Raw genomic sequence first — 26649 nt, forward strand, 5'->3', positions numbered from 1 at the left:
GTACCTTTCCCAGTAGGCAGAATGGAAGTGGAATTCCTTCCCAGCTCTATCTATGACATCAGATCCTCTGGAAGGTTTAAAATTCCACAGGAAATGCTCTGTAGTACTCCAAGAGAGACCCATCTTGTTCTGGGAGTTACGTCAGGTAACACTCAATGTTTGTCGCCAGCTTATGATTTTTTAACAGCCAGAAGAAATGGAAAGATATATGCTTACCCCTTTGAAAGCCCCCCCCCGAACATACATAAGTGCTACTCTGCCAATAAGTCCCAAGAGATATAAATCAAGGGACAATCTGTTCTGGGCATCACATCCTAAAGGGGACTTCAATTTCAAAGACACATGCATATTGTGGTCTGGGGCTTACATTTAAGCCTTGCCCCAGACTTCTAGAAACTTCAGATGGTGGAACATACCAAGTCAGACTACTGCTCCATCTAACTAACTATTGTCTGCTACGCTGACTAGCAGCAGTCTCTGTCATGCCCTTGACCCCACGGGTGCCAGGTACATGCTTCGGACCCAATTCCCCACCCTGGGTAATTGATCCGGAACCCAATTTTCCCCCTTGCCAAGGCTGTGCAAACCAACACCAACCCTGCAAGGTAGAATATAGGCTGCCACCACCCCTTCAACTGGTTCTCACTCTGAGTTAAGAGAAACCCAGAGCCCAGACATAGGTAAACCAAGGATTCCTAAAGACAAGAGCCAAAGAGACACTCCTTGTCCAGAAGCCTCTGGTAAAGCCAAAACACACTCTTGGTAGTTTGTGGTCAGTGGTCAAGGTGCTGGATTCAGAACCAAATTGTTCTCACTCAATGAACACACAAAGGTAAATAAGAAGTAGCTTTATTAATAAAATATAAGTGCACAATTAATAGCAGCAAACAATTCCTCAAAACCCACATCCAACCAGGGATTTAGGTAAAACATACAAGAGAGTTCAGACACAACCAAAACTAACAAAACTAACTGACCTATTCTATTTACTTGAAGAGGTAGTTGTTGTAAATCTCATCTCTCCTCAGAGAGACATAAGTAGGGTAGTGAAGGCAGTGGAACACCACTCAGGTAACCACCTGGAACCCAGGGGAACAAAGACTATGGGTCTCACCCCCTATACTTAAGGAAAAAACCCTAGCAACAGTTCACCGTAATTCAGCCAATGAGGGCCTTTCTAATGAAGTAATTTTCCCGAAGCTTCTTCACTTTCCGCACCTTAGCAGGGCCACCTCCCTTCCTGATCTCAACTCTTCTCAGGCCCGCGTGACCTTGAGTACCAGGCTCTCACCAGATAACAGAGATAACCAGGTGCAGCTTCACCAGCTCTTAATTGGTGGCCGCTGAGAAACGAAACTTAAAAGTTTTCCACTCACACAGAGCTCTGAGCCATGTTACAATGAACCATTTTGAACAATATTACAATTTCATGACAGTCTCCATCTCCAGGGTTTCAGATGGAAGGCTTTCTCACTCCTACAGGGAAATGCCAGGGATTGAACCTGGGACCTTCTGCATACAAAGCATGTGCTCAACTATCACTGGGTTACTATGATGCTTTCCCTTCCGTAGTGCTTTCCCTGCAATTGAGAGAAAGCAATGAGAAAAGTCTCAGCTGCTTAATATCATCTGCAAGTCATCTTAATTTTTTCAAGTAGCACCATGTCTCCCATCCATGTTGGCTTCAAGCTTCCCTGGAACGCCATCTGCCTTGGTAATGTATGTGGTACAGGCTGTGATCGCTAGTGGCAAGGGAATGGCATTGTGCTCATGCCCAGAGGCACTCTATTTCTCAGCACACAACATGTTTTAGGCTGAACCCCTGGTGCTGAAAAAAGGGTTTGTGGGGTGAAGCTTAACACTATTGGGGGGGGGTGAGAGTCCTGTATGTAGAGAAGGAAGATTAGACTTCCTGGTTGGAAAGTTGTCTCCCACCTCTTCCCATCACTTTCTTCTCTCAACTCAGGTTCTAAGACCTCCCAGATGCTGCCTCGAGCTGGAATAGCCCTTTTCTTGCTGACTGTGCCTGTCTTGTGTGATGACACAGTGGCCGACGACATTGGCAGCCACATGATGGGCCGCATCTCAGAGCTCCTGTCCTCAGAGGAATGCCAAGCGTTCTACGTAAAACTCCTCAGTCCAGAGGAGAACGTGAGAGAAGAGCTAGAGCGGCTCTCTGCGGAGAAGAACCCCATTCGAACCCGCAGGCGGAGAGACATCACCAGCACAGAGCAGTGCAAAGAGACCCTGAACCGCTGGCTGGACGCAGAGGGAGACACCATGTACTGGGATCGCTTGTCACGGGCTCTCCAAGCCATTGGGCGCTCTGACGTCTCCATAGAACTAGGCAAGAACCTCAACCAGGACAAGAACTTAGAGATGAAGAAGAACGTGGAAGAATATCACAAGACCGTCAAGCATCTGACCTCCTCGCTGCTCCTGGACGAGAATGAAGGGAGTGAGGACAGAAGTGGGCAAGGCCGACTGCGGAGGGAGGGAGAGAGATCCGGGGCCAAGTTTGAGCTGGGAGAATGGGATGATTTTGAACTTATCATCGAGAGGAAGCCCCTGCCCCCATATAACAGGAGCCTTTTTGGATGGGTCACTCCGGTGACAACCGGGGTCATTGGTGGGTTCCTCACTTCCTTCATCCTTGTAGCTCTAGCTCTCTATTCTTTTCTCTGGATTCTGAATCAAGGAAGACCTGTCCCCATGGAGCCCAGCTGGGACTCTGTGCCAGATCTGATTTTCCGTTCTTTGCCCAGACGCGGTGCCATCTATTATACATTTCAGCAGTTTGATGAACTAGAGAAATGTGACAGTGAGCCAGTAGATGATGATGATGAAAGCTTGGAGAAAGAGCTCATTATTGAGCCCTAAAGCAATGTCAACCCTCCTGCAATAATGGAGATAGTAAAACACATGTTTGTGTAAGAGGTAACAAAATTGAGCGTGCTTTATGGGAACATAAACATTGCCATGTTGAGCCAGGCCATTGGTTCCAAGAAAGCACGTGCAGGACAATGGGCCTGACAGCACAATCCTGTACTTGGCCTACTCAGAACTAAGTCTACATCTTAAGGGCAGGGCAGTATCTCAGTGGCAGAGCACATGCTCTGCATGCAGAAGGTCCCAGGTTCAATCCCTGGCATCTCCAGGCAGAGCTGTGAATATCCCCTGCCTCAAAACCAGGAGAGCCACTGCCAGTCAGTGTAGACAATATTCAGCTAGATGGATCAATGGTCTGATGAGGCATAAGGCAGTTTCCTATGTTTCTCAATCCCCTTGAGATCAGTGAGGTTTACCCCCAAGTTAGTGCATACAGTATATAATTGCCACCTAAGCTACGTACATATGCTGAAATCTAAGGACAGTAATTGCAGGTGTCTAGTTCTGCAGCAGAGAACCGCTATATCTGCCTTACTGACATTTGGAAAAGATAGGAATTTATAATTTATACAGCAAGGTCAGACTGTTGGTCCATCTGGCTCAATTTTGTCTACATTAGGGCTTCTCAAACTTTCTACCCCCAGGGTCCACTTGAGATGGATAAAAATGACTTAGGCCCACCAGTCACAAAATGGCACTGCAAAGACAGAGCGCTGTAATACAATCATAGCAGATGGAAGTGGAGACAGGCATAATCAGTGGGCAAATACAACACTTCCTATTAATATCTAATCCTCTTTGGAAATTGCACAATTCTTTGCCACAGTGATTTCTGTGTGGCAGTGAATCCCATAGCTAAGTACAGACATAGGCTCTGAAGGTATCATGATTCAACCTCCTCATTTTTTATTTTATAAATTTGTATGTTTATTTTTTACAAAATTATTTATACAATTATTTATTGGCCACCTATTTGGGCACAGCCCCAGGTGGCTTGCATTTCCATTTAGGCAGCATTTGCTGATCTAGAGGCGCTAAGTGGAGACGGCTTTGCATTTCCACTTCTCCTTTCACGCTTAACTTGCATCCTGTTCATCCCCACCTGCCTTTTTTGTTCATCCCTCCTCCTTTGACATTCTCCTGAATAGCTGTCCAAGGTTTCAGGCAGGAATGTTTCCCAGACCTACTTCTAGAGGCCAGGGGCTGAACCTGGCACCTTCTGCCTGCAAAGAATGTGCTTTATCACTGAGCAAGAGCCCTTCCTTCCCCAACTGGCATGTGTGGGAGGGAGCAGCTGGGGATTATTGCAGGTATTCAGAGGCAACACCAATCAGCAGAGCCTTGACACACAAGTGAGTGACAGTCGGGAGGCAAGAGCATGTTCTCCAGCGTTGATGGCCAAGCAGCAGAATCCTCCCCGCTCCCTTCACCTCTGAATGAAAGCGGCCTCTGCATACTAGGCCAGATTTCCAAACACTGTCCCAGGTTGCTTAACTGCCAGTAGGGCCTCATTGCAGCAAGGTGGTGAGAATGATGCAAAGGAGGACAGGACTCTGGTAGAATTAGCTGCATAGAAAGGGGAAGCTCAGCAGGCACTGCTTTCCTCCTTCCCAGGTGCCAAGGTGCTCCTGCCAGAATGCCCCCTCCTCTCCAGCAATTTCAGGTAAAGGAGTCCTCCCCTGCCCTTGATTTGGAGGATACCATGAGAAGCAGCTACGTGCAGTTATCTTAAAGGTAAATCACTTTGGGATGCCTCACTGGAAGTGATTTGGAAGTGATGATGATGGTGATGATAATAACCACCACAACCACCACCACAATAATAGCAAATCCAAAAAACCCACCACCCCTGTAGAGAGATCTCCTTCCCCTGCCTGCCCCCTGCCCAGTTCATTGTGATGCCGTCACAGGGCACCTGCCACCGGAACCAGCAGTAAAAGAAAAGTTGCTCCTAAAGGAGTCTTGTTCACCCCTGCCCTTGTTTTGGAGGATATGATGAGATGCAGCTGCATACAGTTATAATGTAAATTACTTTGGGATGCCTTATTGGAAATCATTTGGAAGTGAAAATATAATAATAGTAACAAGAACAATAACAACAATAGCAAACCCAGAAAACCCACCACCCCTGTAGACAGATCTCCTCTGTCCCTGCCTCCCAGCTCATTATGATGCCAGAACCAGCATTCAAAGAAAGGTTGCTTCTGTTGTTGTGTAGAAACCATTGAAGCAGAAGCTCTGGTGTTCTGTGAAGAGCAGATAAAGGGGTTAAACAGATGTTTCCAATACATCCAACAGTTTCATTGATTTAAAAATTAAATTAAAAAGCAGGGGACCCACAACTGTGGAGATGCCTCGATCAAGATATCCACAGTGCTTCAGCACTTACTAGCCAGAGGGGGGACATTTTTCTTTTCTGCTTTTACAAATGTGTTTAATTTCTTCTCCTTCTTCCCTGGTCCTGAATAGCTTTCTTCGCCTATTCTGCAGAACAGGAAGACACATGGCACACTGGAGGTTTTAAAATCTCACAAATAAACATAGTTGATAGTTGTACTAATTGGCAGAGTGACAGCCTTGTTAAGTCTGTTCCTGCAAAAACAGCAAAAGGTCTTAAAGTATCTTAATTCTCACAAATATTTCGAGAAGGTTAAAAGAAACCTTTTAGCGGGCGCCTCCTCCGACTCGGGACGCGCCAAATCTCGAGTTTTAATTTGATTGGCCAAGTCATTCACCGAGCCAATCAGGTTACGAAGAGGTGGAGCCTAAGTGCTTGCTTCTTGCAGTTTCCCCTTCGGTCGGAAAAAATACTATATAAACTACGGACGCCGCTACACATTTTCATTTTTGTGGCTTGAGATTTGAGTGCGAAAAGTGAATCATGTCTGGGCGCGGTAAAGGCGGAAAAGGTCTTGGAAAAGGGGGCGCGAAGCGCCATCGAAAAGTTCTCCGAGACAATATCCAGGGAATTACCAAGCCAGCTATTAGACGCTTAGCTCGCCGTGGAGGAGTCAAGCGTATTTCTGGGCTGATTTATGAAGAAACACGGGGAGTTCTGAAGGTTTTCCTGGAGAACGTGATCCGCGACGCTGTGACTTACACAGAACACGCGAAGAGGAAAACCGTGACGGCCATGGATGTGGTGTATGCTCTGAAGCGCCAAGGTCGTACTCTGTATGGCTTTGGAGGCTAAAATACTGCCCGTAATAACAACCAAAAAGGCCCTTTTAAGGGCCGCTCACTTTTCCCTAGAAGGAGCTCTAAACACTGGATAACAGACTTAACATATCTAGGAACGCCGAAATAAGTGTAATTCCCCAATGTGTATATAACTAAGCACTGATTGAGCTCATTAGATGTGATTAATAATGCAGGCTATAGTTAAATCTGTTAGTCTTTCAGATGTTGCAGTAGTTGTTTTGACTACCAGAGACTAGATTTGTGCTTCAAATCTTTTGAGTAATTCTAAAACACTTGTTTTGAGGTTTTTAGAGCCAATGTAGCGTAATGGTTTGTCAGACTCATGCCAGAGTTCAATTGCACACTCAGGAATGAAGTGGGTGACTAGTCATTGAAAGCCAAGTCTATGTCTGGGGGAGGGGGAACCATGAAAGGTGCTTGGAGGAAAGATGGGATATAAAACATAAACGAGGTTTCTCGGTAGTTTGCTTTCTCTTTAATCTTTAATTATAACATACAAAACTGATGAACTCCATTTTTTTAATTTCAAGAGCTTTTTTTTAAAACATCGTTCTTACAAGGGCATACTTTTTGTACTTCATACTGTGAAAGTGTTGAACCTGTGCCTACTGCTCCATTTAGACATTGCTCTTGTATTGCACCATTTTGGAAAACCTTTATTCATCAACAATCAACTTGCACTTATAACTTGAAAGGTAGTTATCCTATTTCTTATTGGCTAAGGAAGCTTTTTTACATGCAAAATCTTAACCACTGTGGTGGTTAAAGTGTTGAACTCGGGAAACTAGGGTTCATAATCCCCACTCAAGCCATAAAACCAAGCGGGTGACCTTGGACTAGTCACTGATTCTCAGTCTAACCTACCTCACAGGGTTGTTAAGAGGATAAAATGGAGATGGAGAGAACCACATGTGCCACCTTGAACTCCTTGGAGGAAAATGGGATGTAGTAACAACAAAAGGCAGACTATTGGAAAATAAATCCCACTTAAATCAAACTGACTTGGGGCCAGATTGCTCCACTGCTAGCTGCAAACCAGTATGGGGCAGAAGACTCATACGTTTGCCCCCAGCATGCATCAGATGTGAGACGGTGCTCCTGTTGCAGATCCTTGATTTCTGCAACGCTTTCCCCTCTCCACGGGTATGCACACAATTTCTAGGGGATGACCATATACAATGTTTCAAATAAAAGTGTTTCTGAAATGGAATGGTATTAACATCCATGCACAGAGTAGTCTACTTTCTCCTTAGTTGAGGTCTTCTTTCTGTATCTGATTAGTAAAACGTCAAAGTGGCATTGTTACAGCACACTTGCCCAGTTCCCTTGCAGCAGTGACTTGTGCAGTATGTGCTATAAAGCTATGCTGGAGGCCTCCTCATTAGTGTGCTAACAGAGGTCTACAGCTTAAGCAGGTTATGATAAAGTCTTGAGGTGCCTGTTACAGGGCGTCTAATGCAGCACCTTGTAGATGTAGATGGCATATCTATTCCTGCTTTTGAATATTTACTTATTCCCTTCCCCCTTTCTTTTTTTCTGTTTTTACTCCTGGCAATAGATCTCTGCGTTGTTCTCAATGGTAGGATAGGTGCAGTCACTTGCGAGTTTGTGTGCTGTGTAATGCATCAAAGCAATCTGGTATGTTAGGCAATCTCCTTTAATTTAGGGTGTTTATGTAAAACCACTTCCATGTAAACAAGGTGGATTTCCTGCCCTTCTTTTTGAATGCACGCTGAAACGAAGGTTCTGATCAAGCATTAGTTATTTTAGAGAATGAGGATAGTGGGTTAATACGGATAAATAAAGACAGAGCGCAAGGGCGGGAGCTCGTGAATATGACATCATCGTTGAAAGTCTACTGGAAGGTTCACCAAATGAAGAAAGGCAGGCGTATTGACCAGCAAGTAAAATTCCCCCATCTTTGCTTAACAGCCTTACGAAGAAGAGTTTTGGGGGACTCAAAAGCTTGCTTACAATTGTATGCATTTTGGATGGTCATAATAAAGATCGTGGATAATAAAAGGTTATTGTTCACTGCGAGTAGCAGATGCCTCAGCATCACCCTACGGTGGGTATACATATGTAAAATTGAGGAGGGTAAAATACTCATTCTTATTGGACCGTGGGTTTGCCTTCTCGTTCCATAATTGATCAATACTGGAACTCTATTTCTTATTGGTTGATTTAAATCTGACGGTCTCTCTTTAGCCAATCACAGACCGTGTCTGCCTATTCACAGGATCGTATAGAAATGTCAATTTCATTCCGCTACTTTAGCTTGCAGAACGTAGACTGTATACTCGCACGCAAAACTAATCTGCAATGTCTGGCCGCGGTAAGCAAGCCGGAAAAGCTGGGGCTAAGGCTAAGTCTCGCTCTTCGCAGGCAGTCCTGCAGTTCCCAGTTGGCCGTGTGCACCGTCTCCTTCGTAAAGGCAGCTACGCCAAGAGAGTTGGCGCAGGAACTCCGGTCTATATGGCTGTTGTGCTCGAATATCTGACCGCTGAGATACTGGAACTGGCTGGCAATGCGGCCAGAGACAACAAGAAAACTCCCATCATTCCCCGTCACCTGCAGTTGGCTATTCGCAACGACGAGGAACTGAATAAACTGCTGGGCAAAGTAACGATCGCTCACGGTGGAGTGTTGCCTAACATCCAGGCTGTGTTGCTGCCCAAGAAAACCGAGAGTCACAAGCCAAAAAATAAGTAAGGCTCCTGGTTTCTCAACCCATCGGGAAGCCCAAAGGCTCTTTTAGGAGCCGTCCACGCCGTCAAAAGGAGGAGCTGTAATTCTGGTTTGTTACAACAGCAGCTGATAATAGGCATGCGCAAAAGAGTTTGGGTTCTCTTGCTTTAAGAGTACGTTTGGCAAACCTACAGTATAATCCATTGTCGCTAAATAACATTAAATGCCCCTATAGCCGCTGTTTTGTAAAAACAATCGGGGTACACGTAACCTGCCAGCTGGGGATCAATGATCAGGTTTTATTGTAGGGAAATGCAGGCGGGGAGGAAACTGAACAAACCTTTCGCAGTGGACCATTTTATCCACACACACCGGGTGCTTTCCTCGACCGCACCCCTGGAAGCGAAAGCAGGTACTGGGACGACTTTGACTACGAAAGTGGCTGCAGCAAAGGCACTAATAGTTACCCCCCTTTCCAATTCTCTTGCAGCCAATTCCCAACTTCCGTTTCTCCAACAAAAACACAGAGGGGGTCGATCGCGTCCGGTCAGGAGGGTCAAACAGTTTCGAAATTGTAGTGAAAGTCTATCCGCTCCTTTGTGTCTGTGGTAGGCAGCAACCTAAGACCAGCCTTGTTAAATTGTCCCCTCAAACCAAAGCAAAAATTCCAATAAATGTAATGGAAATGCTTTGTGGTTTGTTTTTTTTAAGTTTATATCCCGCTCTTCCTCTGAAGGAGCCCAACTCACTTGCACTCAGATATGTGACCCTTCCACAGCATACCATTTTTTATTCTTGTTAAACCGAAAGCTGAACTGTGTCTCTACCCTTTCTCGTTTCTACGCTGGGGGATACGGAACCGTAAAACTAGCGTTTAAGAGCGTATACAATGTAGGATCACACCAGATTTGAATTATAAAGGATGAACAAGCGATTAAACTCTTTTGAGTGAGAAAGTGAGCGGCCCTTAAAAGGGCCTTTTTGATTGTTATTACGGGCAGTATTTTAGCCTCCAAAGCCATACAGAGTACGACCTTGGCGCTTCAGAGCATACACCACATCCATGGCCGTCACGGTTTTCCTCTTCGCGTGTTCTGTGTAAGTCACAGCGTCGCGAATCACGTTCTCCAGGAAAACCTTCAGGACTCCCCGTGTTTCTTCATAAATCAGCCCAGAAATACGCTTGACTCCTCCACGGCGAGCTAAGCGTCTAATAGCTGGCTTGGTAATTCCCTGGATATTGTCTCGGAGAACTTTTCGATGGCGCTTCGCGCCCCCTTTTCCAAGACCTTTTCCGCCTTTACCGCGCCCGGACATGATTCACTTTTCGCACTCAAATCTCAAGCCACAGAAATAAAAACGTGTAGCGGCGTCTGTAGTTTATATAGTATTTTTTCCGACCGAAGGGGAAACTGCAAGAAGCAAGCACTTAGGCTCCACCTCTTCGTAACCTGATTGGCTCGGTGAATGACTTGGCCAATCAAATTAAAACTCGAGATTTGGCGCGTCTCGAGTCGGAGGAGGCGCCTGCTAAAAGGTTTCTTTTAACCTTCTCGAAATATTTGTGAGAATTTACCCCCACTTCTTTACAGAATATCCTTATTTGCTCTCCAGACCCGTGGTGTTTGTATGTTGCAGTATATCCCCATCCCCTAGCGGAGCTCCCCTGACAGCATGGAACAGGAACCTTGCAGTGCTGCTGTTCTGTGCTAGTTACAGCGGGGGAGGGGGGTTGGGGAGAGGGTATTTTCTTCACTCCGCCCCCCCTTCAATCTTCCTCTACTATACTATATAGAATTTGAAAGGACTTCCAGTTCCAGATCCGAAAATTTTATACCGTAGGGAACCCTGTTCTGGAAAATGAGGAATGGTTAAAGGTTCCTTTTCTCTCCACCTCTCCTCCCTGAAATATCCATGTATATTGCAGGGGGGGGGGTTATGAACTTCAAAGTGAACACTCCTCACTCTTAATTTCCCCCTATCCTCCCAGGATACAAGCTGCGAGCTTGGCTCCCAAGTAGGCCAGTTTCCTTTTCTTTTATCTGTTTAACAAGATTTATATACTGTTTGATGGTGAAAAACTTTTAAGCGGTTTTCTTATCATCGAGCTTCCTCCGCCCCCCCCCTTGACACCCTGATATTGTTACTGCATTCAAACACAGACTTAATTCAGGGGTAGCCAACATGGAGCCCTCCAGACGCTGTTGGGTTCTAACTCGCATCAGCCCCAGCCAGCGAGGCCAACGGTAGAGAATGACGGGGGTTGGCGTCTAAAGCATCTGGAGGGCGTCCCCTGACTTAACTGTTAAGACTCCCGCCAGTCTGCCTGATTTCTGGTTTCTTTAGAACCTTCCCTTCCTCTCTCTCAGCTACCAAGTCCGGCAGAGCCAGCGAAGTACCCACGCACTGAAACCACCGCCCGCCCCCAATATAAATTGCCTGTACTGAGTGATCTATACACAGGACCAGCTTAGAAGGTAACTTCAATATACATTTGGCTTCGCTTTTGTTGTTATGCCTGTCAAGTCGATAACAACTTATGGCAACCCTATGAATCTTTTTATATATATATTCACAGGGTTTTCATGGTAAGAGATATTCAGAGGTGGTTTACCATTGCCTTCCTCTTGGACTCGCTTTACCACCCTATTTTCCAGGCAATACTCCCGATTTTATAGCTGCAAGAGCCACATGCCGCAACATTTAGAGTTTTTAACCGCTTCTTATGTTGGAACGGAGAGATCGGCGTAGCACACGACCGAAATGATAGTGACCAACAGGAAAAAAAGAGATGGATGTATTTCACCAGTTGGGAGCCAAAGTGTTGAGAACATAAGAACATAAGAAGAGCCTGCTGGATCAGGCCAGTGGCCCATCTAGTCCAGCATCCTGTTCTCACAGTGGCCAACCAGGTGCCTGGGGGAAGCCCGCAAGCAGGACCCGAGTGCAAGAACACTCTCCCCTCCTGAGGCTTCCGGCAACTGGTTTTCAGAAGCATGCTGCCTCTGACTAGGGTGGCAGAGCACAGCCATCATGGCTAGTAGCCATTGATAGCCCTGTCCTCCATGAATTTGTCTAATCTTCTTTTAAAGCCATCCAAGCTGGTGGCCATTACTGCATCTTGTGGGAGCAAATTCCATAGTTTATGCGCTGAGTAAAGAAGTACTTCCTTTTGTCTGTCCTGAATCTTCCAACATTCAGCTTCTTTGAATGTCCACGAGTTCTAGTATTATGAGAGAGGGAGAAGAACTTTTCTCTATCCACTTTCTCAATGCCATGCATAATTTTATACACTTCTATCCAGAGCTTGGAAAAGTTACTTTTTTGAACTACAACTCCCATTAGCCCCAGCCAGCATGGCCACTGGATTGGGCTGATGGGAGTTGTAGTTCAAAAAAGTAACTTTTCCAAGCTCTGCTTCTATCATGTCTCCTCTGACCCGCCTTTTCTCTAAACTAAAAAGCCCCAAATGCTGCAACTTTTCCTCGTAAGGGAGTCGCTCCATCCCCTTGATCATTCTGGTTGCCCTCTTCTGAACCTTTTCCAACTCTATAATATCCTTTCTGAGATGAGGCGACCAGAACTGTACACAGTATTCCAAATGCAGCCGCACCATAGATTTATACAACGTCATTATGATATCGGCTGTTTTATTTTCAATACCTTTCCTAATTATTGCTAGCATGGAATTTGCCTTTTTCACAGCTGCCGCACACTGGGTCGACATTTTCATCGTGCTGTCCACTACAACCCCGAGGTCTCTCTCCTGGTCGGTCACCGCCAGTTCAGACCCCATGAGCGTATATGTGAAATTAAGATTTTTTGCTCCAATATGCATAATTTTACACTTGTTTATATTGAATTGCATTTGCCATTTTTCCACCCATTCACTCAGTTTGGAGAGGTCTTTTTGGAGCTCTTCACAATCCCTTTTTGTTTTAACAACCCTGAACAATTTAGTGTCGTCAGCAAACTTGGCCACTTGACTGCTCACTCCTAATTCTAGGTCATTAATGAACAAGTTGAAAAGTACAGGTCCCAATACCGATCCTTGAGGGACTCCACTTAATTTGCATTTATATCTGCCGACTAAGCAGCCTCAGTGATTGAGTTTACCAATCAGGCATCCGGAATTAAACGCCTGTATTTGCATGATGAGTTAATATTGTAAAGACGCTACTAGGCTAGTGCAACCATGACGAGTCCTGTGGCGGCTTGAAGGCATGTAACCTGCTTCGACAAGTGTATGAAGCGCAGCCCTAAACTGGCAAGAATGTATATCCGAGGGTTGGGAGGAGGGAGATTTAGAGGACTGAGTTCAGGAGGAAATGAAATACAAAAAGAATAGAAAGGAAACCTGCTTGGATGCCACCTTGAGCTCCTTGGAGGGAAGGTGGGGTATAAATGTCACAAATAAACAAAATAATCTAAAAGGAATACAGTCACCGTGACCCGTTAACAAATGTAATAGTCCCTGTTCCTTTAAACTTGCATTTGTCTGACTTCATTTCCCTATACCGACCCCCTCCAACCATGTACAGTATGCTTGCCCATATAGGATTAAATCTCCTGCATCTGATGAAGTGTTCAGCTTTATGATGACTTGTTATTTGTTATTTATTCTCCCTATGGTTTATTTTTATCTACACCACTTAGAAATTGTAATGATTAAATGGTATATAAATGCTTTAAATACATAAAAACTTATGCCAGACGTTCAGATTTGCCAGACGTTCAGGTGCCACAAGATCTTTTTCAGTGTTTGCTGAAGCAGACTTAATTCTACCAATTCATACAACTGTGTTTATTTGGAAGGCTTTAAAAAACCCCAAGTGTGCCAAGTATGTAAGAAACCAACCCAGAGACAGGAGGAGAAATTATGCACATTTGTAAAAGCAGAAAATAAAATTGTTCCATCTCTGGGTAGCAACTGCTGAAGCACTGTGGATATCTTGATCTAGGCATCTCCTTGCCTGTGGGTCCCCTGCATATTATTTTAATTTATTTTAATAAATGAAACTGTTGAATGTTGCACTGGAAAGATCTGTTTGATCCCTTTATTTGTTTTTGTTTGTTTGTTTATTATTTGATTTATATCCTGCCCTTTCTCCCAGCAGGAGCCCAGGGTGGCAAACAGAAATGCTAAAAACACTTTAAAACATCATAAAAACAGACCTTAAAATACATTAAAACAAAACAACGTTAAAAACATTTTTTTTAAAAAGAGCTTTATTGGCTCTTTTCTTCACAGAGTTCCAGAGCCCCTGTGTCAGTAGTTATTTCTACACAGCAACAGAAGCCACTTTTCTTTTACTGCTGGTTCCGGTGGCAGGTGCCCTGTGACGGCATCACAATGAACTGGGCAGGGGGCAGGCAGGGGAAGGAGATCTCTCTACAGGGGTGGTGGGTTTTTTGGATTTGCTATTATTGTGGTGGTGGTTGTGGTGGTTATTATCATCACCATCATCATCACTTCCAAATCACTTCCAGTGAGGCATCCCAAAGTGATTTACCTTTAAGATAACTGCACGTAGCTGCTTCTCATGGTATCCTCCAAATCAAGGGCAGGGGAGGACTCCTTTACCTGAAATTGCTGGAGAGGAGAGGGCATTCTGGCAGGAGCACCTTGGCACCTGGGAAGGAGGAAAGCAGTGCCTGCTGAGCTTCCCCTTTCTATGCAGCTAATTCTACCAGAGTCCTGTCCTCCTTTGCATCATTCTCGCCACCTTGCTGCAATGAGGCCCTACTGGCAGTTAAGCAACCTGGGACAGTGTTTGGAAATCTGGCCTAGTATGCAGAGGCCGCTTTCATTCAGAGGTGAAGGGAGCGGGGAGGATTCTGCTGCTTGGCCATCAACGCTGGAGAACATGCTCTTGCCTCCCGACTGTCACTCACTTGTGTGTCAAGGCTCTGCTGGTCGGTGTTGCCTCTGAATACCTGCAATAATCCCCAGCTGCTCCCTCCCACACATGCCAGTTGGGGAAGGAAGGGCTCTTGCTCAGTGATAAAGCACATTCTGTGCAGGCAGAAGGTGCCAGGTTCAGCCCCTGGCCTCTAGAAGCAGGGCTGGGAAACATTCCTGCCTGAAACCTTGGACAGCTATTCAGGAGAATGTCAAAGGAGGAGGGATGAACAAAAAAGGCAGGTGGGGATGAACAGGATGCAAGTTAAGTGTGAAAGGAGAAGTGGAAATGCAAAGCCGTCTCCACTTAGTGCCTCTAGATCAGCAAATGCTGCCTAAATGGAAATGCAAGCCACCTGGGGCTGTGCCCAAATAGGTGGCCAATAAATAATTGTATAAATAAAGTTATAAAATTAAATATGGGAAGGCTGAATCATACATTTAGAGCCTATGTCTGTACTTGCTATGGGGTTCCTTGCCAGACACAAATCATTGGCAAAGTAATAGGAAATTATGTATTTGCCATCTGCTTATGCCAGTCTCCACATACATCCGTTGTTATTTTGATACTGGGCTCTGCTTTTGCACTGCCATTTTGTAACTGGTGGGCCCAAGTAGCTTTTAAGGACGTACCTTACTCTCTCACTCCCAGACTGACTATCTTCGGATGAAACTACATCATTTAAGGCCTCAGGAACGCATACTTTCACTGCTTCATAGGGCAGCACAGTCCCAAGTTCGAAATCTCCTTCCCACATACCCCTCAAGGGATCTCTGTAACAGCAGGAAATCCAAGAGTCTCTTTCGGTTCTCCTCCTTTACTCAGCCATGCCACAGGTCTTTTGGCTGACCAGCTGGCCATCCACCGCTAATGTGGCAGGGAGAGTCAGTGGCCTCCATTTTTTTAAGAAGCAGGGAGCTGAGGGGGAAAAGAAGCCGTGAACCCAGCTGGAGGGGAGAAAGCATCTCCTGTTACCCAGGCACCTTCTACATCCCAGCCAGGTGTGGTCTGTTTTTTCTGCAAGGGGGTTAGCCACTAAAAGAGGGACTGCCCCAAGCTGGCTAAAAGGAACGCTGACAACACCAGTAGAGCTCCTAAAGTTGTTCCAGTCTAGCATGTGCAAGATTCAGCTGAGCGGCAGGGACAGCGTTTCCAGAAATCTCTGACTGGTTGTCTGAAGGAAGCACATATACTGAATGGACTTTTTCCGCACCCAGTTCGTTGGATAATAGCACTACTCCACCTGCAGCTGTTTCTGTGGTGCCCAAGAGGGTGAGGTTGTCTCAATCTGTTGCTAAGATGGGGGGGGGGGGAGGCAGCCGTGTCCCAAAGAAGTGTTGCTAGGAATTCAACTGGGGTGGAAATGGTTGTGGGGGTTCAGACTCACCCCAGCGAAAGAATATTTATGAACTCTTCTTTACATACTACAGGATGGGTGAGTGACCATCTGTAGCTTGAGTCTGCTTCTAGAGAACTGAAAAGCTGTGAGCAAACAGTTAATGCTAGAATTGAACAGAGCATCATTGCTTCTGAAGATTTATTATCCAGAGATAACACTCTAAGCAACGTTGCTATCAAGGCATCCCCCTTAACAACTGAAACCGGCACGGGAGGGGAAGAAGTGGTGTTGGTAAAGGTTATTAAAGGCCTGGTGAAACTTCTCCAAGCCTCCTGTCGGTGCATACAGATGGTAAATATTTCAATGTCTCTCAGGTAGAGGAGAGGCTTTTGGAGACAGGAGCTGAGAAAGTGTTGATCTAAATTCGCCCTATAAATGTTGTTATATTTGGAACAAAAAGTATTTCCCTAACGTTCCTAGCCCCTAACATATTCCCAGCCCCTCCCTTGCCCCATGGTCCTGTGGTTATTCTTCAGAGTAGCTTTCTTTCCTACCACCCCTTTTGCCTCAGTTTTAAACATTCATTTCTCTTACGACTCAAGTGCTTCTCTCTTCTCTCTTTGTCTCTCTCCCCTGCTTCCCCCACCCCAGTAAAAGATGGTAAAGGAAATTCATGGGCCTCATTGGTGGCAATGGAGAAAATGCATATTTTTTTTAGGGGTGGCCTGCCTACGTGGGCCTGACATTTAGTGTCCATTTGTGTGCAATCGGGCCAAGAACTAATCCTGGGGAGGAGCCTTACACAACCTGCATGACAGAGTAGAGATTGCTACAATTAAATACTTTATTTCCTTTTTACCTCATGTAATTGCTCTGAGGGACTGAAGTGGCACAGTGCCACTGTTTTTTGTTTTTGTTTTAACTGGCCTTCTTCCTCAGCCTTTAATAGAAGCTTACACAGACATTTAATAGGCAAAGTGTTTCTGGTAAGCATTTTCATACCATAGAACATAACCTATGTTCTAAAGAGAATTAGTATCCCAACCTTATTCGTATTTCACTGGGATTTTCTCCCAACTAAATGAGCAAAGGCTTGTACCCATGTGACCGCTGTGCATTGTATTTAATAGACTTTGATGAGCCTGACTCTGCATAGGAATGGCTATGCAGACTCTGACCAGTTTCACTATGTCATTGTCACCTTTGTTGGAATTTTTACTACTAAAAAATGTTGGGTGATAAAAGAGTGTGCTGTGACTGAAGTGGAAATGTTTGTGTTTCTTTCCTTTACAAACAAGTGTTAAACTAAAAATGAGAAAGTATATAATATAGAACTATATTGCCTTCTCCCTTCCTCTTTACAACCCCATGTGACGCCCTTCCCTGGCTCTCCCTGTCAGGTTCCCACCTGCTTGTGGCTACTGCCTTTCACTAGGCACCACCAGGGATACCACCAGTCCGGACCGTCCTTTATATGGTTTCTCACTCCGCTCTAGCACAGATCTCACTAGTTCCCCCTGCTAGGCAGCACCACCAGTCATGTCCTATAACCAATACTCCCAGAGACTTTGCCTGAGTCTCTCTCTAGCTGGTTACTTTTGTGACTGCGTGCTTATGCTGTTCCCAACCCCCTTGTATCTTTATAGATAAAGCATACAACTCTGGGTTGCTCTGGATACTTGAATTGTTATTATTCCTCCCTTCACCGCTGCCACCATTAGATACTGTTTCTGTTCAGCCTTGGTAATTACCTTGCCCTCCCTTCTGGTCTGTATATCCCCCAGCCAAGGATCAGGCCTTTGGTAAACCAAATAAGTATTTATTAAATATCAGAAATAACAAGATTAGTTTTAGAATGTTTCACAAGCGTATGGTTTCATCTATTCCTGTTTTGTACTTGACTTATTATTAATCAGAACTCCAACTCCCTCTTTCTCCACACTCCTGACCTCCACCCTCAAACACCTCTTTCTCCACACTCCCAACATCCACACCCAAACACCTTCTTCTCCACCCTACTAACATCCACCCAGATTCAACTGTCATTCTTCCATTTATACTCCCAGCCATTCAAACGCTCAGCCAATCATCCAGCATTCTACTGCTCATGTACTCCCCCTCCTCTTTCACTCCACTTACCATATGTCTTCTATATAAACAGCACTTACCATATTTACCCTACAAGCAGGAACATCACCCCCCCCCACATACTTCACCCCCTGGCACATTGTGCCCGCAATTGCATTAGAATGGAATTTTTAAATTCTATTTCCTCTTTGAAAAGGAAGTCAGACAGGTAGAGCAAAGCTTAGTTTGGTGTTTTCTGCTCCACCTGTCATTCAGTAAACATGGCTTTTTTCTTGAAGCTTCTCCACCCTCTTGGTTTCTAATTGCTGCAAGGCAGATGTGAGGCACCTTGGCCCTCCGGGTGTTGCTGAAATACAACTCCTATCATCCCTGGACATTGGCTGGGCTTGCAGGGGTTAATAAGAGTTGTAGTTCAGCAACATCTGGAGTGCCAAGGTTCCCCACATCTGTTGCAACAGTATGTCCTGGGTTAACAACAACCTTAGATGCCAGAGAGAGTCTATTTTCAGAAACTGTAACTGTGTTTTAGAGGGTTTTTTAAAAAAACAACTGTTTTTAGAATGTTTTAAACTGTTTTTAGTAAGCTGCTGTTGTTGCTGTTAAATGGTTTTTTGTTTTTTTACTGCCATGGACTCCTTTGGGAAGAAGGGCAGATATAAATTTAAATAAATAAGAATACTATTTAACTCCATTTGCAGATTGGTGATTGCAAATCTCAAGCTTTTAGGCAGACATAGCTCCTTTAATAATTTTGTATAAGGGAATTTCAGCAGGGGCAGTTTTGTATATAACATAATATACAATATTATTATTATTATTATTATTAGAATTAGAATTAGAATTTATTACCTGCCCTTCACCCAGAGGTCCCAGGACGAGTTACAACAATTTTAAAACACATAATTAAAACAGTTAAAAACGACCTAAACAAAATCTGCAATATAAAATATATTTTAAAAAAGGCAGCCATGCTGTGTATAAAAACCTCCAAAACCCACAGATGGGATTTTATTATTAGGGTCCTTTTTATTAGGATCAACCAAAATGTCGCAAAATAGTGTAGAAGCTTTTGAGTTAAATATGTAGACTGAACATCCAAAGGAAAAAAGGAAAATGATTCTTTAAAACATACTTTTAAAATCTAAATCAAGCTCAATAGAAGAGAGGGGAAATATATATAAAAATAATATCTGTTGTCTCACATAAGCAGTTCCATAAGTACTTTCCTACAACCCATACAATCTTTCCACTAGACTGTTTCAACAACATTTTCTCCGTCTGCTTGCAGGTGTACAGTTGCTGTGACTTTGCTTATTATCTGAAAATAATCTGGGATATGTGATGCTGATGTTCTGTCAGGAGCATTAGATTTCTTCCAATTTTGTGCAAAATACATTTTTGCTACTGTGAGCATACTCTCAATCATTGTTCATTCAAAAGAATTGCTCTTGGATAAAAAATGGATTTACCTGCTGTAATATTTTGTCAGTAATTCTCATACAAAATGTTTTTATAACTTTCCAGCGCCATCGAATATAGAGAAAATCAGCCTCTTCATCTTTTTTATATCTCATACATACTTCTGTGTCTGTAAATTTTATTCAACCTTTTCTGGTGTGTCGTACTATTGTGAGATTATTTTATAGAAGCCTTCTTTAAATGCCACGTTCAATGTATCCATTAATCCTGTTTTATATATTTCCCTTTGTATCTGAGAAACTGATTTTAATATCTTCTCCTATTGCATCTTGAATGTATACCAGTTCCATCAGAATTTCATAAATGCGTACCAGTGTACCTTTACTACATTTAAAATTGTTCAATATGCTTTTGCATATCATCATTTCATTACTAATATATTTTCAAAACATAAATGTCATATTTTCATGTGCACCTATTGAAAATATGGAGAACTAATTCTGGACTTCTACAAACCTTCTCAAAGAGAATAAATGCATCATTTATTAAGGCAACAATCCTAAACACAATTTCTAGGGAGGGTCAGCACAATCTAAACCCTGGCTGGGAAGCAGCAGGGCAGAGCAGTGGATTGCCTGCCGCTGATGGGCCGAAATTGAGATTATTTTTTGTTGTGCCAGGTGCAGGCTGGCTTAGCTGAGAAGCATGAACTGAGGGGCCCTCTTGGGGCATGGAACAGGTTAGGGCAGAGGTGGGAAACCTTTGGCCCATTGGTCAGTGTTGGCCCAGCATGGGTCCCAATTTGGCCCGCTAGGCTGTTTTCTCCAAACCACACCAACTTGCCCCAAACCTGATGTCATATGTGACATCAACTGTGGGGAAGGCAGAGCCGTGACTGGATTAGCTGCATGGCCAAATTCTTCATTCCTTCAGAAGGCAGCTTTGCCAGCTCTATGCTTGGTGCTTGGGAAGCTGAACACAGGGCTTGAAAGCACTTTGCACAGCGCTTCCAAAACTCCCAACCACCAGCTTTCTGTTAGGTGATTGGGAAGCACTCTGCAAAGGACTTTAACAGGTGGGCAGGACAACCCACCTGTCAATCATTTGGTGTCATAATGACATCATGTGATTGACAGTTGGGTTGTCCTGCCCACTTGTCAAGTTGGCCCACAGGGTAGGGACAGATATTACTCTGATCTGCCATGCCAAAAAGGTTCCGCACCCCTGGCCTTAATCTAACTGCCTTATTGTTATAAACAAAACGCCCTAGCCCCTTTTTGAGGTCTAGTGGCTTGGGTTCGCTTCAAAATACTCACTCAATAGAGCTCAAGAACGAATGAAACAAAATGGAGTAGGAGTGTATTTATTTCTTAACACGTGCACATGGAGAAATAGCAAGCTAATTCTGACTCAGCTAGGCACAACCAAGTCTTTTATCAACTTTGTTTTACTAATTATTCATGCATCATTATGATCATAATTACATCACTTTAATCCCTGCCCATCTTCTTCTGGTAACGTCCCCTCGCTTCCATATCCATATATGGAACTTGTTTTTCACACTATTCCACCTTGAATGTTGCAACAATATTTGATACTTTTCTACAATACAGCTGGACATTGCAACTAAAGCCTGAGACCTTATTTTTGCAAACGCAGCTTTAAACAAACAATGAAAATGCAAGTTAGCGAATTAGCATTTCTTCTAACACACACACAAGTAAATTAACTGTCAGCATTTTAGCACACAAGCAAGTCATACTGTGCTACAATTTCAAACAGGCCCAACACTTTTTACTTTAAGCAAAAAAATAAGCAAAATACATTTGTTTAATTCAAACAAATAAAGTCCATTGTCACATTATGAGCAGTAATGGATGAAATCAGCAGACTGAAAAGGACACGTGTGTGTCAACTCAAGCAGCTTTATTTGTACTGACACCAGAACATGGCCTGAGACCTTTTTGATTCTGATTTTTTGCTTCTACTGTCACATCAGTTCAGATATTGAGATGTAATCTATACAGGAATATGTTTGGTGTTTCCATAAAAAGTAACGGCAGTCTTTCTTCCCAGGATTCATGGTCTTAGCTAAGGCATCAGCTACAGGCATTACCGCAGTTCAATGACACATTCCACCCATGCAAAAGTACTTGAGGAGGGTATGTAGCAGGGCTAGTGAGTGGTGTGGCCTAGGGTCAGACAGAGAGGCTTAGAGGGCTAGAGGGCATTGTTTCAGCAATATAGGAAGCTACATATTTTGTTTCTATGGTCTCATCCCTTGACTAGTGGATCTATCAATACCTGCACATGTTTAACTGGTGATCCATTGGGGTTCAAATTTCCACATTTGCAACACAGTGGGTCAAGGGGTTCAAGTGGAACCAGTGATGAAGACCACAGACTGAAGATCATAACCGAAAAGAATAAATTGGTGTATTGTTATTGTACAATACTTCGTTCAAAACATATTATCTTTGAATAGATAATGACATTCCGAACTTTGAAGAAAGATATAGCAACATAAAGCAATCTAAGATAGCAACACAGTACTTAGAAAACAATATGGATTAAGAATGGTGTGAGATTAGCACTGTAATAGTATTGACGAGGCAATCGATAATAATTTACCCATGAAGAAGAAGAATAGGATGGGCAGCAGTAAGGAAAGAAGAGAGTGAGAAAATGATTTTCTGAGCACCTTGCATATTGATCAGGGGCTGGACCAAGAGGGTGGCATTTTCTACGTTTTACGTTAATTTAATTACTTACAAAGGTGAACCCACATGAGATTTAGGTGATGGGTACCCATAATTTAACTAGGGGGAAATATAAGTGGGACCCCTGCTTTCCCTGCAGGTCATGGTCACTTTGACGCTTTTCAGCATTTTCTTTGAAACAGCACAACAAAGTTTATAATTCCACATTCATTGCAACACTGTTCTCATTTGCATCTTATTTGGTATGATGCTTTCTTTAACCTTATGATCAGGTTCTTATCACTCCAAGATGCCTCAGGATGGTCCCTATAATTCAGCCAAAAGTTCCAAGTAGCTTGTACAAAGTGGCACAGAGTTGAACTTTTCCATCCTTGTCATCCATTTTAGTCTATCATGCCTGCTCTGCTGTTTGCTGGAGTGGATGATTCCTTAGGCCTAGGACAGTACAAATTAATAGTTTCCCCAACTTGATATGTGTTAGGCTAACATGGATATCACTGCCATTTCAACCAAAATATGTGATCTGTTTTTAATGATCAGTATAAAAGATTTATTTATCTATATGTCTCCTTGGTGTATTTCATAATACTTAGGAAAAAAGACAATTAAAACCTAAGGTGAATATCATCATAGAGACGCCTTCCAAGTGGTATGTGAGATAACTAAAATTTTATTCTTTATTATTACATGCAAGTAACAAAATCATGTTCTTTTATCACTGTTGTTATGTTCCTTATTCAGGAAGGTGGAAAGTGGAGTCCCTCAAGGATCGGTATTGGGACCTGTACTTTTCAACTTGTTCATTAATGACCTAGAATTAGGAGTGAGCAGTCAAGTGGCCAAGTTTGCTGATGATACTAAATTGTTCAGGGTTGTTAAAACAAAAAAGGATTGCGAAGAGCTCCAAAAAGACCTCTCCAAACTGAATGAATGGGCGGGAAAATGGCAAATGCAATTCAATATAAACAAGTGTAAAATTATGCATATGGGAGCAAAAAATCTTAATTTCACATATACTCTCATGGGATCTGAACTGGTGGTGACCGACCAGGAGAGAGACCTCGGGGTTGTAGTGGACAGCATGATGAAAATGTCGACCCAATTAGGAAAGGTATTGAAAATAAAACAGCTGATATCATTATGCCTTTGTATAAATCTATGTGCGGCCGCATTTGGAATACTGTGTACAGTTCTGGTTGCCTCATCTCAAAAAGGATATTATAGAGTTGGAAAAGGTTCAGAAGAGGGCAACCAGAATGATCAAGGGGATGGAGCGACTCCCTTATGAGGAAAGGTTGCAGCATTTGGGGCTTTTTAGTTTAGAGAAAAGGCGGGTCAGAGGAGACATGATAGAAGTGTATAAAATTATGCATGGCATTGAGAAAGTGGATAGAGAAAAAGTTTTTCTCCCTCTCTCATAATACTAGAACTCGTGGACATTCAAAGAAGCTGAATGTTGGAAGATTCAGGACAGACAAAAGGAAGTACTTCTTTATCAGCGCATAGTAAAACTATGGAATTTGCTCCCACAAGATGCAGTAATGGCCAACAGCTTGGATGGCTTTAAAAGAAGATTAGACAAATTCATGGAGGACAGGGCTATCAATGGCTACTAGCCATGATGGCTGTGCTCTGCCACCCTAGTCAGAGGCAGCATGCTTCTGAAGACCAGTTGCTGGAAGCCTCAGGAGGGGAGAGTGTTCTTGCACTCGGGTCCTGCTTGTGGGCTTCCCCCAGGCACCTGGTTGGCCACTGTGAGAACAGGATGCTGGACTAGATGGGCCACTGGCCTGATCCAGCAGGCTCTTCTTATCTTATTATGTTCTTAAGGCTGAAATATCATCCTAGTTGTGTATTGAATAGACCCAAAATCAATAATGTGCAGTAGGCAGTTCATGTTAAACACAAGCTCTGCTATTGGCTCTGTGTAAGCAATATATTTGTCTGTTAGGATCCTGCCTGCAAATCAGTGTTGTGGAGTCGGTACACCAGACCTTCGACTCCGACTCCTCTATTTTTCTACTGTACGACTTCTTCATAAATGGCAAATGTATATTAACTAGTAATAACAAATTTACTGTAGTAAAATGGTAGCACAAGGCATTTCATCACCACCACGTGAATCCAGAGCTTGGAAAAGTTACTTTTTTAAAACTACAACTCCCACGAGCCCAACAGAGCACTTTAATCCACTTTAATTGCACAAACCTAAAGGTCCAGTATGTGCTTAAATCCTTCCGACAAAAAAGATATATAGCCACCATGCAAGCAAAACAGGAAGAAATCGGGACGAATACTTATTGTTGTATAATAAATTGTCATATATCAGACAAATCAGAATGAATGCTCAATAAAGACTGGACATTGTCTAACCCCCATCAAGAAATCAGGATAAATGCTGAATAAGCAAGTTGTCTGAATGAGTGTTTGGTTTCCTCAAGGTGTTGGTCAGGAACCTCTGTTTTTCTGAAATTAGGACAGTAGATTGATACTACAATTAGTTTCTTACCCCCATAATTCCCCTTGATGAACATTGATGTCCCCAAGGGGTCTTTCTGTTTTCAGTGAAATGGGAAGGACTTAGTCAGAATTATGGCTGTCCCCCTTTGATATATTTCCTAGGGCAGCAAAGTGGCCCCCAAAGTACATGTTTTTCAGCAATCTATCCTCCTGTGTATCTATCTTCTGTATGCCAGTGTGACGTAGTGGTTAGAGTGTTGGACAACGATCTGGGAGACCAGAGTTCGAATCCCCACACAGCCATGAAGCTCACTGGGCGACCTTGGGCCAGTCACTGCATCTCAGCCTCAGACGAAGGCAATGGTAAAACCACCTCTGAATACCGCTTACTATGAAAACCCTATTCATAGAGTCGCTATAAGTTGGGATCGACTTGAAGGCAATACATTTACATTTTATCCTCCTTTTTAATATGGTACATTTCTTGTAAGAATATGACATTTGTGGGGCTTTGTTTAAGGAAGCCAGCTCCTCTCTGCCTCTTTTCAGGGTCTCCTAGCTAGCCATAGATATTCAGGGCAATAACCACTCAAATGTGTTATTTTTTTAAGGGGCCACAATACACTTGCTTTCGCTGGCACAGACTGATACGGCTACCCCTCTGGAAATTGTCACATTTTCAGTGTTTGCCTGACTGCCTCCTTTTTATCATTAGTTTTTTTCTTCTAACAACCCAATGCTGTACTTGTACACTTGAAAGCAAATCCTACTATATGCAGTGGGCTTACTCTCAGGTAAGTGTGCATGGGCTTGCAGGCTAAAAATCTAATTCTATGCTCACATTGGTTCATTAGGATGAGACAGAAGACTCCACCGGAAGTGGAAAAACTTCTCCTCTTGCAAAACGCCACATGTAAATGCTTCCAGGAGTGTTGCAGAAAGGCTCCCTCAGCTAAGTTGCAGTGGCAGCAGACTTCCATCCGCAGTTCCCTAAAAATGGGATGGAGTTGTGGGCGGTGAGGAGTGGAAGGCATGGGGGAGGAGCATACCTCTGAAGGGCTATATTGGAAGACTAATGCACTTTACGCATTGCCCTTCATGCTGTGTCATTAGTGAATCTTGGCTGCAAGTGGATCTTTAAAAGATTTGCCCATTGTGGGAAGAGGCTGTCTCCTTTGCAGTCCAGGCAGCAGCAGGTGCCCTCGTTCCTCTTCTTTCCCTCCACTTCTAGAGATGGTGAGGGAGCCCACTGAAACAGGGATGGGACAGGTGACCTGTGGCCCTCCAGATGTTGCTGGACACCATCCCTGCTTATTGGCCACACTGGCTGGAGCTGATGGGAGTTGGTGCATTGCAGCAAGTTTCAAGAAAGCAGCATTAAGCCAGCATCTTCTGTAGAAAGCAGGGAAGCTTGGCTAGTTTCAGCTTTTGCACCTTCTGACCTCAAGAATTTCATCTTCCTACTTTGCACCTTCTCAAGAGCAGCTTCCTCTCCCCAATGGCAACCTGCATCTACCAAACCTCTGTCTTCTACACACTTTTAAAAAGGATGGGAGTCCTGTCTCTCCCTTTATTTGAGACTTCTTGCTAAAGCAAAGCAATGAGCTCCTGCATCACATTGCTCAGGCCTCTCATGTAGCTCTTTGGCCTAAATAGATTGTCTTAGGTCCATGCTTGATCTTTCTCGGGAAGGAAGAGGGATTAATGATATATGTCACATTATCACAGGCCTGCTTGAAAAACATCACAGCAATTTCCACCATTTGCTTGCAATACTTTAAATTGCAAATTGAATTGCAAGTGGTGGGTAGCATAAAATGTGATAAAGGGATTGGACTACACAATCATATTCCAGTAGAGTATCTGGAATTATTTGTCACTGAGTCATAATGCATACTAGATTCTTTGTAGCTTGACATTGGCTGGCAAGCAGCCAATGTGA

The 26649-nt window shown here is 43.6% G+C and overlaps 4 protein-coding genes across 4 annotated transcripts; 3 read left to right on the plus strand and 1 right to left on the minus strand.

The window, feature by feature from the left end:
- Window positions 1–1662: 1662 nt before the first annotated feature.
- Window positions 1663–2880, plus strand: TMDD1 (transmembrane and death domain 1). The gene is made up of 2 exons (XM_061613355.1): window positions 1663–1714; window positions 1967–2880. The coding sequence occupies exons 1-2, from the start codon at window positions 1663–1665 to the stop codon at window positions 2878–2880; spliced, it is 966 nt and encodes a 321-aa protein (XP_061469339.1).
- Window positions 2881–5717: 2837 nt separating this feature from the next.
- Window positions 5718–6128, plus strand: LOC133379611 (histone H4). The gene has a single exon (XM_061615222.1). The coding sequence runs from the start codon at window positions 5771–5773 to the stop codon at window positions 6080–6082; it is 312 nt and encodes a 103-aa protein (XP_061471206.1). The 5' UTR covers window positions 5718–5770; the 3' UTR covers window positions 6083–6128.
- Window positions 6129–8380: 2252 nt separating this feature from the next.
- On the plus strand, window positions 8381–9954 carry LOC133379609 (histone H2A type 2-C-like). Its single transcript, XM_061615220.1, has one exon. It carries the CDS (start codon window positions 8413–8415, stop codon window positions 8800–8802), a length of 390 nt encoding a protein of 129 aa, XP_061471204.1. The 5' UTR covers window positions 8381–8412; the 3' UTR covers window positions 8803–9954.
- Window positions 9738–10146, minus strand: LOC133379610 (histone H4). Its single transcript, XM_061615221.1, has one exon. It carries the CDS (start codon window positions 10093–10095, stop codon window positions 9784–9786), a length of 312 nt encoding a protein of 103 aa, XP_061471205.1. The 5' UTR covers window positions 10096–10146; the 3' UTR covers window positions 9738–9783.
- Window positions 10147–26649: the final 16503 nt, after the last annotated feature.

Source organism: Rhineura floridana, chromosome 3 (genome assembly GCF_030035675.1).
Source record: "Rhineura floridana isolate rRhiFlo1 chromosome 3, rRhiFlo1.hap2, whole genome shotgun sequence".
Classification (NCBI taxonomy): Eukaryota; Metazoa; Chordata; class Lepidosauria; order Squamata; family Rhineuridae; genus Rhineura; species Rhineura floridana.

What these genes read in the sequence shown, in the direction of transcription:
- TMDD1 (XM_061613355.1), top strand. Translation starts at nt 1,663, where the DNA reads ATGTCTCCCATCCATGTTGGCTTCAAGCTTCCCTGGAACGCCATCTGC. An exon ending in CTGGAACGCCATCTGCCTTG is followed by an intron (nt 1,715 to 1,966) that starts GTAATGTATGTG and finishes CTCTCAACTCAG; the next exon opens with GTTCTAAGACCTCCCAGATG.
- LOC133379611 (XM_061615222.1), top strand. Translation starts at nt 5,771, where the DNA reads ATGTCTGGGCGCGGTAAAGGCGGAAAAGGTCTTGGAAAAGGGGGCGCG.
- LOC133379609 (XM_061615220.1), top strand. Translation starts at nt 8,413, where the DNA reads ATGTCTGGCCGCGGTAAGCAAGCCGGAAAAGCTGGGGCTAAGGCTAAG.
- LOC133379610 (XM_061615221.1), bottom strand. Translation starts at nt 10,095, where the DNA reads ATGTCCGGGCGCGGTAAAGGCGGAAAAGGTCTTGGAAAAGGGGGCGCG.